The sequence below is a fragment of the Eutrigla gurnardus genome (genome assembly GCF_963514095.1).
Source record: "Eutrigla gurnardus genome assembly, chromosome: 17".
Lineage (NCBI taxonomy): Eukaryota > Metazoa > Chordata > Actinopteri > Perciformes > Triglidae > Eutrigla > Eutrigla gurnardus.
The window spans coordinates 17853635-17870502 of NC_139928.1; the positions used below are offsets into that span (position 1 = coordinate 17853635).

The following is a 16868-nucleotide window of genomic DNA, read 5'->3' on the forward strand; positions in this document are numbered from 1 at the left end:
GGCCGCTCACTCACAAGGGAGACAATTGCCTGTTTTGTCATCGTCATGTCTACAGGTGAAAGCTTTTCTTGCGAAACATTTTCTTTCTATGATTGATGGGTGAGACAAAAATGTAAACTTCTGGGAAAGACTCTACTATAGCGTCTAAAGCAAACAAAGCAATTATGTGGATCCATCTTCATCTCTGGCTTCTGGCTATGTAAGTCAAACCTTATATTGGTAATTGTATAGTGCTGTAATTCTACCATCTACATGTTCTGCTTAAAATGAAGTGCTTCATCACATCACTTATGGTTCACTAACATATTCTGCACATATTTGTTTAACATTTTCAAAAGTTTTCTTGTTGTTTTTCCTGTTGTCAAAGAACTATTTAAGCTGCTGTTGAAATATTCTTATAAGAACATATTATGTCTTCCCTACCACCAGAATATCCTCCTGCTCCGGTTCAGGTTCTTTGTCAGGTTTCAATGACGACTCAACCTTAGATCCAGAATCTTATAACCTGAACTGGATGAAGTCTATACCGGATAAGACTCCAATATCTGCCATTTCCATTCCTGGAACAGAGGGAAGCTTGTCATTGCATGGAGGACCACTTGCTAAATGTCAGGTTTGGACCTTAAAAGACCAACTTAATGTGGGAATACGGTATTTTGATGTGCATGCTGGGATTTGGATTCCCAAACAAAAACATATTTATATATGGGACAGTCACTGGACGTTTTGGCAACAAATTAAATTCCATGAAGTCCTACGGATCATTTTAGATTTCTTAACGGACCACAGTAGTGAGACGGTGCTGATGAAGGTGACATTACATGGGTTTTTCGAGACGAGCGGTGAGTTACTGATGAACCAATGGATTGAAAAGTTCAAAAATAAAATATGGACTAAGTTGTCCGCACCAAACATGGAACAAGCAAGGGGTAAAATTGTTTTTCTCCAGAGTAACATACTCGGGGCTGGAACAGAAAACCATGGATCATTTTTCTTTGAAGAAAAAATGCAATACAATGTTGGGAATGAAGGGAAAATAAAAAGAATCAAGTCACACCTTTGTGAGCATCACATTGTAGTGACAGATACTGCAGTACCATGGCATAAAAGTCCTAAAACGTGGGCTAAAAAAGTTAACAAGCAGCTTTTTCACTTGGTGGTGCTGCATGAGAAAATTCCCTTAAACCAAGGTTGCTTAGGTGTCTTAAGCATGTACTTCCCCAGCGCTGAGCTTATTAAATCCATCACTAAACTCAAACCATGCAATTGTGATAAAGATGCAGAAAAGGGACCTAGACACAATGGACAGATGCCTCAAATGACAATCAAATCACCAACCGTTTCAGAACCAACGCCCCAACCACTAACAACAGAATCATCTGAGTATGTTACAGAGCCAACACCCGAACCACCTACAACAGAATCACCCACATCTGAGTATGTTACAGAGCCAACACCCGAACCATCTACAACAGAATCACCCACATCTGAGTATGTTACAGAGCCAACACCCGAACCACCTACAACAGAATCACCCACATCTGAGTATGTTACAGAGCCAACATCACAATCAGTATCTACAACAGAAACACCAACATCTTGGCATGTTTCAGAAACAACATCAGAACCAGCAACTACAGCAGAATCAACAACATCTTGGCATGTTTCAGAACCAACATCAGAATCAGCACCTACAGCAGAATCAACAACATCTTGGCATGTTTCAGAACCAATATCAGAATCAGCACCTACAGCAGAATCAACAACATCTTGGCATGTTTCAGAACCAACATCAGAATCAGCACCTACAGCAGAATCAACAACATCTTGGCATGTTTCAGAACCAACATCAGAATCAGCACCTACAGCAGAATCAACAACATCTTGGCATGTTTCAGAACCAACATCAGAATCAGCACCTACAGCAGAATCAACAACATCTTGGCATGTTTCAGAACCAACATCAGAATCAGCACCTACAGCAGAATCAACAACATCTGGGCCTGTTTCAGAAACAACATCAGAACCAGCACCTACAGCAGAATCAACAACACCTTGGCATGTTTCAGAACCAACATCAGAATCAGCACCTACAGCAGAATCAACAACATCTTGGCATGTTTCAGAACCAACATCAGAATCAGCACCTACAGCAGAATCAACAACATCTGGGCCTGTTTCAGAAACAACATCAGAAACAGCACCTACAGCAGAATCAACAACATCTTGGCATGTTTCAGAACCAACATCAGAATCAGCACCTACAGCAGAATCAACAACATCTTGGCATGTTTCAGAACCAACATCAGAATCAGCACCTACAGCAGAATCAACAACATCTTGGCATGTTCCAGAACCAACATCAGAATTAGCACCTACAGCAGAATCAACAACATCTGGGCCTGTTTCAGAAACAACATCAGAACCAGCACCTACAGCAGAATCAACAACATCTTGGCATTTTTCAGAACCAACATCAGAATCAGCACATAAAGCAGAATCAACAACATCTTGGCATGTTTCAGAACCAACATCAGAATCAGCAACTACAGCAGAATCAACAACATCTGGGCATGTTTCAGAACCAACATCAGAACCAGCACCTACAGCAGAATCAACAACATCTTGGCATGTTTCAGAACCAACATCAGAATCACCACCTACAGCAGAATCAAGAACATCTGGGCTTGTTTCAGAAACAACATCAGAACCAGCACCTACAGCAGAATCAACAACATCTTGGCATGTTTCAGAACCAACATCAGAATCAGCACCTACAGCAAAATCAACAACATCTTGGCATGTTTCAGAACCAACATCAGAACCAGCACCTACAGCAGAATCACCAACATCTTGGCACGTTTCAGAAACAACATCAGAATCAGCACCTACAGCAGAATCAACAACATCTGGGCCTGTTTCAGAAACAACATCAGAACCAGCACCTACAGCAGAATCATCAACATCTTGGCATGTTTCAGAACCAACATCAGAACCAGCACCTACAGCAGAATCACCAACATCTGGGCATGTTCCAGAACCAACATCAGAACCAGCACCTACAGCAGAATCACCAACATCTTGGCATGTTCCAGAACCAACATCAGAATCAGCACCTACAGCAGAATCAACAACAGCTTGGCATGTTTCAGAACCAACATCAGAATCAGCACCTACAGCAGAATCAACAACATCTTGGCATGTTTCAGAACCAACATCAGAATCAGCACTTACAGCAGAATCAACAACATCTTGGCCTGTTTCAGAAACAACATCAGAATCAGCACCTACAGCAGAATCAACAACATCTTGGCATGTTTCAGAACCAACATCAGAATCAGCACCTACAGCAGAATCAACAACATCTTGGCATGTTTCAGAACCAACATCAGAATCAGCACCTACAGCAGAATCAACAACATCTTGGCATGTTTCAGAACCAACATCAGAACCAGCACCTACAGCAGAATCACCAACATCTTGGCATGTTCCAGAACCAACATCAGAATCAGCACCTACAGCAGAATCAACAACATCTGGGCCTGTTTCAGAAACAACATCAGAACCAGCACCTACAGCAGAATCAACAACATCTTGGCATGTTTCAGAACCAACATCAGAATCAGCACCTACAGCAGAATCAACAACATCTGGGCCTGTTTCAGAAACAACATCAGAACCAGCACCTACAGCAGAATCAACAACATCTTGGCATGTTTCAGAACCAACATCAGAATCAGCACCTACAGCAGAATCAACAACATCTGGGCCTGTTTCAGAAACAACATCAGAACCAGCACCTACAGCAGAATCAACAACATCTTGGCATGTTTCAGAACCAACATCAGAATCAGCACCTACAGCAGAATCAACAACATCTGGGCCTGTTTCAGAAACAACATCAGAACCAGCACCTACAGCAGAATCATCAACATCTTGGCATGTTTCAGAACCAACATCAGAATCAGCACCTACAGCAGAATCAACAACATCTTGGCATGTTTCAGAACCAACATCAGAACCAGCACCTACAGCAGAATCACCAACATCTGGGCATGTTCCAGAACCAACATCAGAATCAGCACCTACAGCAGAATCACCAACATCTTGGCACGTTTCAGAAACAACATCAGAACCAGCACCTACAGCAGAATCACCAACATCTTGGCATGTTCCAGAACCAACATCAGAATCAGCACCTACAGCAGAATCAACAACAGCTTGGCATGTTTCAGAACCAACATCAGAATCAGCACCTACAGCAGAATCAACAACATCTTGGCATGTTTCAGAACCAACATCAGAATCAGCACTTACAGCAGAATCAACAACATCTTTGCCTGTTTCAGAAACAACATCAGAATCAGCACCTACAGCAGAATCAACAACATCTTGGCATGTTTCAGAACCAACATCAGAATCAGCACCTACAGCAGAATCAACAACATCTTGGCATGTTTCAGAACCAACATCAGAATCAGCACCTACAGCAGAATCAACAACATCTTGGCATGTTTCAGAACCAACATCAGAACCAGCACCTACAGCAGAATCACCAACATCTTGGCATGTTCCAGAACCAACATCAGAATCAGCACCTACAGCAGAATCAACAACATCTGGGCCTGTTTCAGAAACAACATCAGAACCAGCACCTACAGCAGAATCAACAACATCTTGGCATGTTTCAGAACCAACATCAGAATCAGCACCTACAGCAGAATCAACAACATCTGGGCCTGTTTCAGAAACAACATCAGAACCAGCACCTACAGCAGAATCAACAACATCTTGGCATGTTTCAGAACCAACATCAGAATCAGCACCTACAGCAGAATCAACAACATCTGGGCCTGTTTCAGAAACAACATCAGAACCAGCACCTACAGCAGAATCAACAACATCTTGGCATGTTTCAGAACCAACATCAGAATCAGCACCTACAGCAGAATCAACAACATCTGGGCCTGTTTCAGAAACAACATCAGAACCAGCACCTACAGCAGAATCATCAACATCTTGGCATGTTTCAGAACCAACATCAGAATCAGCACCTACAGCAGAATCAACAACATCTTGGCATGTTTCAGAACCAACATCAGAACCAGCACCTACAGCAGAATCACCAACATCTGGGCATGTTCCAGAACCAACATCAGAATCAGCACCTACAGCAGAATCAACAACATCTGGGCCTGTTTCAGAAACAACATCAGAATCAGCACCTACAGCAGAATCAACAACATCTTGGCATGTTTCAGAACCAACATCAGAATCAGCACCTACAGCAGAATCAACAACATCTTGGCATGTTTCAGAACCAATATCAGAATCAGCACCTACAGCAGAATCAACAACATCTTGGCATGTTTCAGAACCAACATCAGAATCAGCACCTACAGCAGAATCAACAACATCTTGGCATGTTTCAGAACCAACATCAGAATCAGCACCTACAGCAGAATCAACAACATCTGGGCATGTTCCAGAACCAACATCAGAATCAGCACCTACAGCAGAATCAACAACATCTGGGCCTGTTTCAGAAACAACATCAGAACCAGCACCTACAGCAGAATCAACAACATCTGTGCATGACATCAAAGTAACACCTGCGTCATACCCAGCTGTGCTTCCTCACATCCCACTTAAAATAGAGCACCAGCTAGAACCACAGTGGAGAAGTCGCAACTGTCATAGAGGATGAATCAAGTATGAAATTTAATTACAAAGTAAAATGATATTGTCTTAAAGTCTGGATAATAAAACGTACTAGAATAAAGTACAAGAATTTCGTTTGTCACCTGAGCACTCCTGTACAGTGACCATGATGATGTCATAATATGTTCATTGTCATATGAGAACATTCCTCAGTGACAACAGTTTTTCCAGTGTGGGTCATAGGACTCAAGTGATGCCTCATTTGAATGAGTTTGATGATGCTTGGTATTTTTCTAAGCACTATATGAACATAGACTTTATTATGTGTAGCAAACGGTGGAGAAACAATGTAGGTACGAGATGACTTAAATTAGACTTTTCAGTGTACAGTCATATACATTTCATTCTCAAGACTAAAATCAATCGCATTCATCTGAATACTTTTTCAACATTTTCCACAGTTACGTTTCTTATTGACTTATAAACTTCATACAGTGTGTTGAACAGAGTGATTTATAACACAATTAAATAAGAGCGTGTGCCACATACTGATCATACGACTGTAAAATTCCTGACAGGAACTTAGCTGAACCTTGACAGCATGAAGCCTGACATTGTCATACAAACTGTAAATCAACTGAGCCTCATTAGATAACAGACTAAAACTATATAATTTTATTTTTTAGCAACCAACTTGGTTGTATATTTATTCAACCAACAAATCATTTATGATGTGTTATTTTTATGGATCCCCAGGACAAATGGAAAAGTTTCAAAGCTTCCAAGCAAGCTCCACCTTGATTTCCACTTAAATGCATCATCGATTTACTCAGAAACTTTACTTAATTAAAAGTAAAAATACCACAGTCTAATTTTTTTTCCAAAATGTTTATCAATAATTATTACATGTAAGAGTAGTTTAATGTTTGTCAATGTGGAGTCAATTTTAAGATAGTTTGTATACCACTAGGTGGGTTAGTAATAAAGCACTGCATCATATATTATGTGCAAAATGTAGAAATACAAAGTTCCGCAAAATGGAGTGAAAAAAGTACCTCAAAATTGTACCTGAGTATACAGTACTTTAGTAATATAACATATAACATAACATAACATCTATAATTATTGTCCAATAATATATTAATGTATCCATCCTGCATAATTTTGGTATATTTCAATGTTATGCTACTTTATACAGTGCTTATACTCCATACAGTTTGGACGCCAATATTGTACTTTTCACATCACTAAATGTATCTGAGATTTTTTCATCAATTATTCATTGGGATTATGAGTAATACATCAACCAATACATGATATAGCATGATGGATTAAGATACCTGGCATTATACAATTAGTTATTTTACTTTAACTTTTGACAATAGTTACTTTTACTCAGGTGTAATCGGTCGTGTGCACGTGGGCCCCACCTGTGTGTTTTATTAGTCGTGCTCATGACATAGACAGCACATGTGACTCGGCCAAGCCTCCACGTCGGTCGCCCGGTTGCTGCGCCGTTTTCTGATGTCAAGAAAGAGGAAAAACCCAACTTCCTTGTTACCGGCTCTAAAGAGAAGACGCGTCCCGTCGCCGCATTTCAGCAGCAGCAGCGACAGACTTCACATGGAAATATCCGCGGAGAGACGCGTATAAAGCTCGTCTGCGGTTTCTCACGGTAGGTTTACGTCTCTTGTGTTTTGTTACGTTTAAACTTCAGGCGGAAACAGAAGCAGCGAGCCAGTTAAATGATTTATATGTTGGGTAGCTTGTTAATTCACCAATGCAGTAGCCAGTCCACCTATACAAACCTATAATAATTGTAATCATTATAATAACAGTCATTATAATACAACACAGGCTAATGCATTTTTTGTTCATATTAAGTAATATGAATCAAATTCTTGCAGTGGAGTTAAAACGTTGAATATTTCAGTAGAAAATGGGAAAACACGTAAAGTGCTTAAGTGCAGTAATTAAGTAATGTTCCCTACTAAGTTACTTTCCACCAATGAGTTTCACTTTTATTTCATTCATTTAAAAAAGTGAGAGGATGAGATAAGTATGTTTTCTTAGTTCTTATGTCACATTAAACTTTCTTCAGATGGGATCATGATAATGAGTGAACAGAGAAGAAAAGATTGTGCTCATGACTGACAGATTTAGTAGATTTATTGATTATTGATTAGCAATCCGTGAATCCTTCCAGATATTAATCATGCATATGTTCACTGTCTTCAGCCTCTTAAATGTGAGGATGTGCTGCCTTTGACTATTTTAAATTGTCGTTAAAGTTTTTTTTTCCTCTTATATACTACCAGTAGCTTAATCCATAATGATGTATCAGAATAAATTCATTGATTTTTACTTTGTGTTAATAATCTGAATCTGAAAAGTAACTGATTAATCAAAAAAAGTATGTTATTTGTTTCCAGAGTGGAGTCAAAGTATAACGTGTGATGATATGGAAATACTGAAGTACAAGTACCTCAAAGCTGTACTCAATATGTGCGTACGTGTGTTTTTCCAAACAGGTGGAAACTGAAGAGATGAATGCTGATGTTGCCCTCGTTCACCCGTGGAGTAAAATCCCCAGCACCACGCAGCCGAACCTTCCAGACTCCGACACTCCTTCATGGATCTTCCCCTCGCTGCTCTCGGCTCCGAGCTCCTCCCGTCCGTCCTGTGAGAGAATGTACCCCGGAGACCCCGACCCCTCCCTGAGCGACCAGCACCCCGAGGCCCAGCTGGACTTCTTCCACAAGCTTGGGTACTCCACGGCTCAGGTTCTGGCCGTGCAGCAGACTTTTGGCCCCAACATGGACACGGATAAACTTCTGGGGGAGCTGGTGAGAATCGGGGCCATTCGGGGGTCCGAGCAGGGGCCGGTGACCACGATGTCGGCGCTGGTGCCCAGAGGTGACCTCCAGGGCCCCACGATGCAGCTGCCTCTTATGGTGCCGTCTCCTAAGAGCAGAGAGGAGAGCGGTGAGGATGACGACGCTCTGAGACCCGTTGTGATAGATGGCAGCAACGTGGCCATGAGGTGAGAAACTGCAGCTGAAGTGATCAAACAACAGCTTCTTCATTGATATATAAATGCCCCAAATTCACTGATTATAGCTTCTCAAATGAGACATATTGATCTTTTTTACATGATTAACTGCAGGAACAATTATTATAAATAAATGAACCAGTTGATTGACAGAAAATGAAAAACAAAAAAAACATTTCAGTGGTCACAGTGACAGCAAAGTCTCTTCTACATAAGAGCCGATATGAAGAAGTAGTTACCCGATGATTCACACTTAGTGGTTTGTTTGTTTGAAGATAAACTCTGAAAGCAGATTATCTGATGGCAGCGAGGGCCCTTCCAACTGCCCACGCACATATATAAATATTAATAGTGCAAAAAGATACACACACACACATAATGATCATTGTGGGGACTTAAAGAAGGGATCGATTTAGTTTTAAACAGCGTCAGAATGTACACCTGAATAAATGTGTAAATAATTTGTTCATGTTATTAGCAATATCTACTATTACAAGCACTACTACTACTATTGTTAGTACAACTACGACTACTAATAATTACAATAAGGTAAAACCGATAAAAATCTACAATCTCCAATACTTTGAGCTAAATGCAAATGTAAGCTTGCTAGCATCAACTTGCAAATGTACTCTCACTAAATTTTGCTAGCATAAGCTTGCTCGCGTAATCTTGCTAGTGTAAGATTGCAAACATAAGGTTGTTCACGTCAGCTTGCTCTAATGTAAGCTTGCTAATATAGGCTTGCTAACATAAGCTTGCTAACATGCTCACAATAACCATGCTTATGTCCACAATCCTTGTTTAGAACATTAGCATGCTAACAGTTAGCACAGCTGCGTCTGATTCTGGTGTATTTGGTGGTAATTCAAACAAACTTTGAAGCAAACTTTGGTCCGATGGTGGCACTAGATGAAGAACAAGGTGATCACCAAAGCTATCACGGTTCATCTTAATGGTATTTCACTCAGAACCACCAAAGTGAACCTCATGTTGCCTCTTGCACAAATATAATAATACAATAAATCTATTCGCACCACTGCAAAATGAGCTCCTGACTAGTTGAGGAGGGCCTTACGTTCTTAGCTGCTGTCTCTGTATGTGCATTGCGTGTCGCCCGAGGAATTGATCAACACTAATTTAACTGTGGTTAAATTATACACACAGACAATTACAGCTTCACTCTCTATTTGTTTTTCGTGTGGTCATCATGCACGCATGTGGCCTCTCCTGTTCTCTTTTAAAGCAATGGGTAAGATTTTCCCTCAGGCATTAAAAAGCAGGAAGTGTTGTTTTATCGCCATGTAAGGGAGGTTTACCTCTGGGTACACACAGTGTTTTCCCTCATTTCACCCTCTCACACCTGGACATGCACACAGTGTTGAGGATTGGCAGGGAAATAGGTGAGCGAGTGCAGTCGAACACAACGGAGAATATTGTCTGCCATGTCAGAGTAAACACACCCCAATGTCCTTTTGCGTTTCAAAGCCAGGCACACCCGTTCAGGCACGTCAAGACAGACTGCTCAAGTATGCAAATCAGAGCATATATGAGTGCGTCCTTGTTTCCTTAAAGACCAGCACTGCCTACAGAGAAAGACCTCGTTTCAACAGGAACAGGTCCGACAGCATTTCAAAGCCCAGCTCTCCTATAAGCTCTCCATGTTGTCTCGTTTGACACGTCCGAAAACTCCCCCGAGGGCTCCGAACATCACAGCTGCTTTGTTTTCACAGCAACAGTAAATATGTAACTATTCCTCAGGTTAAATGGGTTGTTATCACAGTTTCTCTGGTTTTTTTAATGCTTTGATTGTGAAATAGTGGACAATGTTAAACATTCTAGGCCTTAAAAACACTGATCGTTGAGATGCTCAATATATGCACCCTGTAATTTGGGGGAAATTCAGTTATTTGCTTTCTGCCGAGTTCACTGGCAACCTCACCATGATGACAACACTCAAGGAAGTGACTGTTTCCAGCCAAGATTTTATTCAACACACAACTTCCTGTAAAGCCGCAACTTATTGCTTTAACACTTCAGTTCCTGCGCAAATTCAACAAAATCAGTGATCAACCACGCTAGCTGTTCCCAGTCTTTGTGCTAACCTTAGCTATGCAGGAGTTCAATAAAGCAAATATGTATGTTTCCTAAAAAAAAGTCTAACAAGTGAGTTAAACCATGGGGAAATTGTTGACCAGCAGTTGCAGAATAAATAATTCCTACTTTTTTCTGCAACTGCAACAATTTCCAAATGCAAACATAAAATATCAATTATGGCAAAACAGGTAAGAATCATATCTGAATATAAAAAAACTGAAACACATTAAGGTTATTTTGTATTTTTGCTTTGATTTTCTTCTGTTTGACATCACATTTTCCAATTCTCTGTCTTCTCTGTGAGGAATTCAGGGTTTCTGGCTTCTTATATGTTGAATGTATTCTTTATAATGGCATCCTACATGTTGAATTCTTTCTTCTTCATGCATTTTTAAGACATCATGTTGGACTTTATGAGCTTTTTCCCAACGTGTTTATAGGCCAATAAATGAATCAAATAGATGAATCAATAACTCAAATAGTGTTTTAGCAGGTACAATGTCCATGAGACTAATGTATAGCAGATAAAGTGTATTCATGGAGCAACAGGGTGGGCATTTTAAAGGACTCCTCCGTCTTTGCTCTGAACCGGTTTCGAGGAGCTTGTGAACTTGTTAGCTTGTGAATGCTGTCTCATGTCTCATCCCTTTTTTCTGTGGTTTCCTTGCTCAGCCACGGGAACAAGGAAGTGTTCTCCTGTCTGGGAATCCAGCTGGCTGTGGACTTCTTTGTAGACAGAGGCCACACTGAAATCACCGTGTTTGTTCCCTCATGGAGGAAGGAGCAGCCCCGGCCTGATGTGCCCATCACAGGTGAGACGACAGGTGTTCATTTGAATGTTTTTCTACTTCCTTCTTTGCCTGGCACCGTGGCTCACCAAACACTGGCCTCATTACCAGCCACCACAGCATTGGTTTCACCCTCACCGTCATGGCAAAGTGCTGCCTCACGACACCCAAGCCAGGTGTTTCTCCCCGTCTGTTGACAGTGTTGTCAACACAATGTTGTAATAACCATGTAAGATGCAATCATGAAACTCGAAGGCTGGGTTCGAAGATGGGTGTGGTCCAAGTAAGGATGCCAAAACAGGAGGGTGGGAAAGGGGCCAATTGGCATTGGGGCATTGTCTTTTGGAGCATGTTAGCATGGTGACGATAGCATGTAGCTCAAAGTACTGCTGTGCGTTCGTCACAGAGCCATCAGAGTCACCGTAGACTCTCATTTGAAAATGATCAGCAATGCTAAAATCGTGCTCAAATATTATAATCTAAAAGAAACTATTTGGCAGAATAATAAAAAACAATTAATAATATTTACTTGCAGCCTCATTTCAAATGCTCGACTTCAACACAGCAGGAGAGCAGGACATGATTTCTGCTCTGATCCAACATGAACTCTCATGCTCAAAAAGAGGAAATCCCCATGTGGGTTGTTTTCCCCAAATGCTAAGTAAATGAGCGTTATCTGCTACCTCGCAGTTATAACTCAAGAGATAAATATGCAGGGTTTTTCCGATGATTTGTGATATTTGAAGATAAACCTTTGAGGTGCCTGTGTGATTCGAAACACTTATGGTTGACCTACATCTGAAAGTGGTGATGACACCGTGCTGCTTGATTGCTCTATGTAGATGAACTGATTCCTCATGCTGATAAGTTGTTTGTTGCAGGATGTGCTTCTGGGGCCCTTCGTTAATATTTAACCCGGTTACATCTGTGTGCTGGGAAATAACCCGAAATAATGACTGTAAATGTCGTGTAGTGATTAACGTGAGGCGGCTATAATCAATGTTTAAATGATGAAAGTGTGAAAGCAACGAGGCAGCTCAACTCTGTGTTATGGAGCTTTATAGTTTAGAGTTTCAGCTCATTATTTATTTTTAAAGACTGTAAACTTACTTTTTTCATGTTGATTTCAGTGAAAAAGATCTAAAAACTGTATCTCAGCAGCAAACAGCAAACAGTGTTCGATTAGCATTAGCAGCTGAAGAGCCAGATGTTTTAGACACTGGTAGAGACCAAAAATGGAGCTAAAAGAGAGATAGTATAGTACTTAAACTCATCAGGTGGCCAGAAAGACAAATCAATGGTTATGTGACTCTGTTAGTCCTGGATGTGTAAAAAAAAAAAAAGAAGATAAATCAAGTTCTTCTTGACTTAAAAGGTTGATGTTTTTTTTCTGCCCCCTAGTGGCCAGAAAACCAGTTGATACCGGTTTAAGCACAAGTTCATGTTTGCTTAACAGATCAGCACATTCTGCGAGACCTGGAGAGGAGTAAGATCCTGGTGTTCACGCCGTCGAGGCGCGTCGCAGGCAAACGGGTGGTCTGTAACGACGACTGCTTCATCGTCAAGCTGGGCTACGAGTCTGACGGCATCATCGTGTCCAACGACATGTACCGGGACCTTCAGGGGGAGAAGCCGGAGTGGAAACGCTTCATCGAGGAGCGGCTGCTCATGTATTCCTTCGTTAATAACAAGTGAGTTCTTGACTTCTTGAAGTTCCTTCAACTTGCATTCTCTCTACTGGCCATCAGGGGGCGACTCCCCTGGTGGCTAAAAGAAGACTATGAGAAAATGACCCTACTTCTCACTTGATTTATTACCTCATTAAACATTGTAAACATGAGTTAGTCTCAATCTCTTGTTTCATGTCTTCTTCAATACAACTTGATATTAATTTAGTAAATTATGATCCACTTCGAGTTGAACAGACCATAAAGCAGGGGATGCTTTAGGGCGGGGCTATCTTGTGATTGACAGGTAGCTACCATGGCGTTGTTCAGTCCGGGAGTAGTCCGTGTTTTCCTCTTTAACTAATATCACCGGGACTATGTCCACCTCTTGTACACAGTCTGTTGTTGTACTTTTTGACTAAAAATTTACCCCAACTCAGGTTTATGCCCCCCGATGATCCTCTGGGCCGCCACGGACCGACCCTGGAGAACTTCCTGCGGAGGTATCCAAAGGCTCCGAAAAAACAGCCATGCCCTTATGGTGAGAGAACTTCTATAAAACTTTATTGGTCCTGTATTGTGTTTGGAGGAGAAGTGACACAAGTGATGGCTAATGTATTACTAGTGGCGTGACAAAGTCCACCACTTTGATCCAAACTGAAATATCTCAACAAATTTCGATGCGTTTCAATAAAACATTAATGGTTCCCACAGAATTAAACTTGATGATCTCTTGAAATATCTCAACAACTGTTGAATGGACTTCCATAGTATTTGGTAGAATCATTCATGTTCCCCTCAGGATGAACTTTAGTGATCCCTTTATGTAAAGTAAGTTAGTTGTGTTTCAAAATGATCAGCACTGCTAATGTCTTGCGTTTTTGTTCTCCTTTCAGGAAAAAAATGTACTTATGGCATCAAATGTAAATTCCACCATCCTGAGCGAGCCAAACAGTCCAACCGCTCGGTTGCCGATGAGCTTCGGGAGAACGCCAAGCACCCGTCCAGCGCACCGAAACAATCCTCAGCTCGCTCCAGTCCGGTGCCCGGCCAGAGCCTCTTGCTGGTGGAGGATATGGCAAAGAAGCTGACTCTGGGACACGAGAGTAGCTCCTTGAAGAAAGATCCTAAAAACGAACAGCTGAAGGCGAGCCACCGCTCCAGCAAGAGGGCGACGTCAAGGAAGGAGAAGAGCGGCCAGCACTCGTCTTCTGACCACGGCTCGGGGCGGCACGGTGGCTCCCAGGAGCAGCTGGACTCTGGTTTAGGCTCCATAGACAGTCAGCTGATGGACGCTCCTTGGAGTGCGTGTGATCACCATTACGGGGGGACGTACGGGAGCTCGAAGCACAGCCACGGTGTGAGACAACAGTACCGTCCTCCCTGCAGCTGCTGCTCACATGGTCCTGCCTCTACGGCAGCGTTCCAGCACCACAGCCAGCACTACAGCGTCGGGTTTGTCAGCAGCCACGGCTCTGATATGATTCCCTACCCGCCTCATTACGCCGGCTACAGCACATACCCGCTCAGCACGCCTGCGTACAGTCAGCCGACAGACTTACAGCACGGCAGAGTGCACGGCCGCCAGCAGCAGCACTGGTCCGACCCGTTCGGGGCTCATCCCCCGGCGGTCCGCAGCCTGCCGGGGGAGCGCTCCCAATGGGAGCCTCGTCGGGGGACGAGTCCCGGCAGGGAGGAGAGGGAGGTTGTCCGGAAGAAGCTCCTCGCTATCTTCAGCGCCCAGCTGGTAGACACGGCCATGGACATGTTTCCTCAGCAGATAGATCCACAGATGCTGGTTGCCGAGATCCTGAAGCTCCAGAGTCAGAACAGGTCGCTGAGATGAGATGAAGTCCGGCGGCGATCTGAAACCACGTCTGTAGACTGTAAAGATAAACATGAGTTTGTGTGTGTATATGTATTGTGGTATCCACCGTGTTGTATTTAAATGCCTTTTTTAACTATGTGACGTTATAAATTGCTTCAGTGGTCTAGGTGAAATAAGAGGCAGTATGCAGTTGATACAAATTGTATCTTTATTTAAATATATGAAAGGAAAATATAGATTTTAATGCCACCAAATAATCCACTATTGTGTACACGTGTACAATCTAATGCATTCCAATGTAGCTGCCATAACATGGACTTTTATTATGTCTTTAATGTCTTTTTGTGTCATATTGGCACTGTGCATATTTATGCCAATTATTGCAGAGGGTTAAAAGTGTTATGATGAAAAGAAATAATAGTGTTAATGTGATGCACAGTTATTAAGGGCAACGCGGTAACAACAGAAATAATAATGTATCTCAGAAAATTCGATTTAAACCTGAAAATTGGTTTAATAAACGTTTTATTCTCAATTTTGTTTATTTTATGAATATTTTGCATTTGTCCAAATTGCCCCATCAAAACACTTACTTGCTGTAAATGTTTTGTTTATGGAATATTAGATGCATTTTTTTGTAACGACAGTTTTGTAACCGTTTTGGCATCAAGATGAAATAACAAAGCCGTGTGTCAGTGTTTAATTTATAGTTTCGTTTTGTTTAATATCAACACGTCAAGGCTGATTGATCAGCAGTCAATTGAGCATTACAGGCATGGAATGTTGAGCAATAAAAAGGTCATGTTGATTTAGAGCACACCCAGCCTATTTATTAACTGTGTGTGTGTGTGTGTGTGTGTGTGTGTGGAGCTTGCCTACACAGGTAAATCCTCTTCATCACACCCATCACAACTTTAATCTACTTGAAAATATGTTTCCGAGGCAGAAGCTTATTTTGTGCTGCAGCTAACAATTATTTCCTGATTTATCAATTCAATGATTGGTCTATAAACTGTCAGATAATAGTGACGAACGCCCTCAATAATGCCATAACTCCCATGGGGACGTCTTCAAATTGTTTCCTTGATCAACTAATCGAAAAAAAAATCCAAGATATTGAATTTATAAAGATGTAAAAGAGTCATTAAAGTAGACAAGATCAAAATGTGTTCAAAATACTACTTTGTGAATGAGATATTTGTAGTATCAATGTAGTCATCAATGACTCAAATATTTTGCTGATGGCAACACCAGGTGTGCCTTTCAGATAACCAGTACACTCGCTTTACCCCACTGCCCTCTACAGCAACAAAAAAAGGGTTGTTCAATCCATAACAATGCACCATTTATAAGACCATTATATGAAAAATCTGACCACAGCTCTATCAATAAATATAAAGAGTTAAACGTCCAAATATCCTTCAGAGTAGAAGTGGTTTAAAATGGAAATACTTAAAGGACAGTGTGTAAGATTCAGTGGTATCCAGCTCACCCCTCCCTTTCCAAGTGTGTCAGAGAATCTACGGTGGCCTTGAGGTAACAAAAAATGCAAAAGGCCCTCTCTAGAGCCAGTGTTGTGGGCTACTGTAGAACACGGTGGTGCAACATGGCGACTCCGTGAAGAAAACCAACCTACAGGTGGTAACTTAGCGATCTACTGTGCGTGTGAATGGAACCAGAGCTACTGCTACGCATGCAGTATTTGCATTTTAAGCACAGTGAGTAAACATACTTGAGGAGGACTGTATATACAAACAACAGGTTTGTTGTCGGTG

The 16868-nt window shown here is 41.6% G+C and overlaps 1 protein-coding gene across 1 annotated transcript; it reads left to right on the forward strand.

The window, feature by feature from the left end:
* Nucleotides 1-7180: 7180 nt before the first annotated feature.
* zc3h12ab (zinc finger CCCH-type containing 12Ab) lies at nt 7181-15864 on the forward strand. Its single transcript, XM_084032416.1, has 6 exons — nt 7181-7336; nt 8193-8704; nt 11483-11622; nt 13055-13289; nt 13706-13806; nt 14162-15864. The coding sequence occupies exons 2-6, from the start codon at nt 8208-8210 to the stop codon at nt 15109-15111; spliced, it is 1923 nt and encodes a 640-aa protein (XP_083888542.1). The 5' UTR covers nt 7181-7336; nt 8193-8207; the 3' UTR covers nt 15112-15864.
* Nucleotides 15865-16868: the final 1004 nt, after the last annotated feature.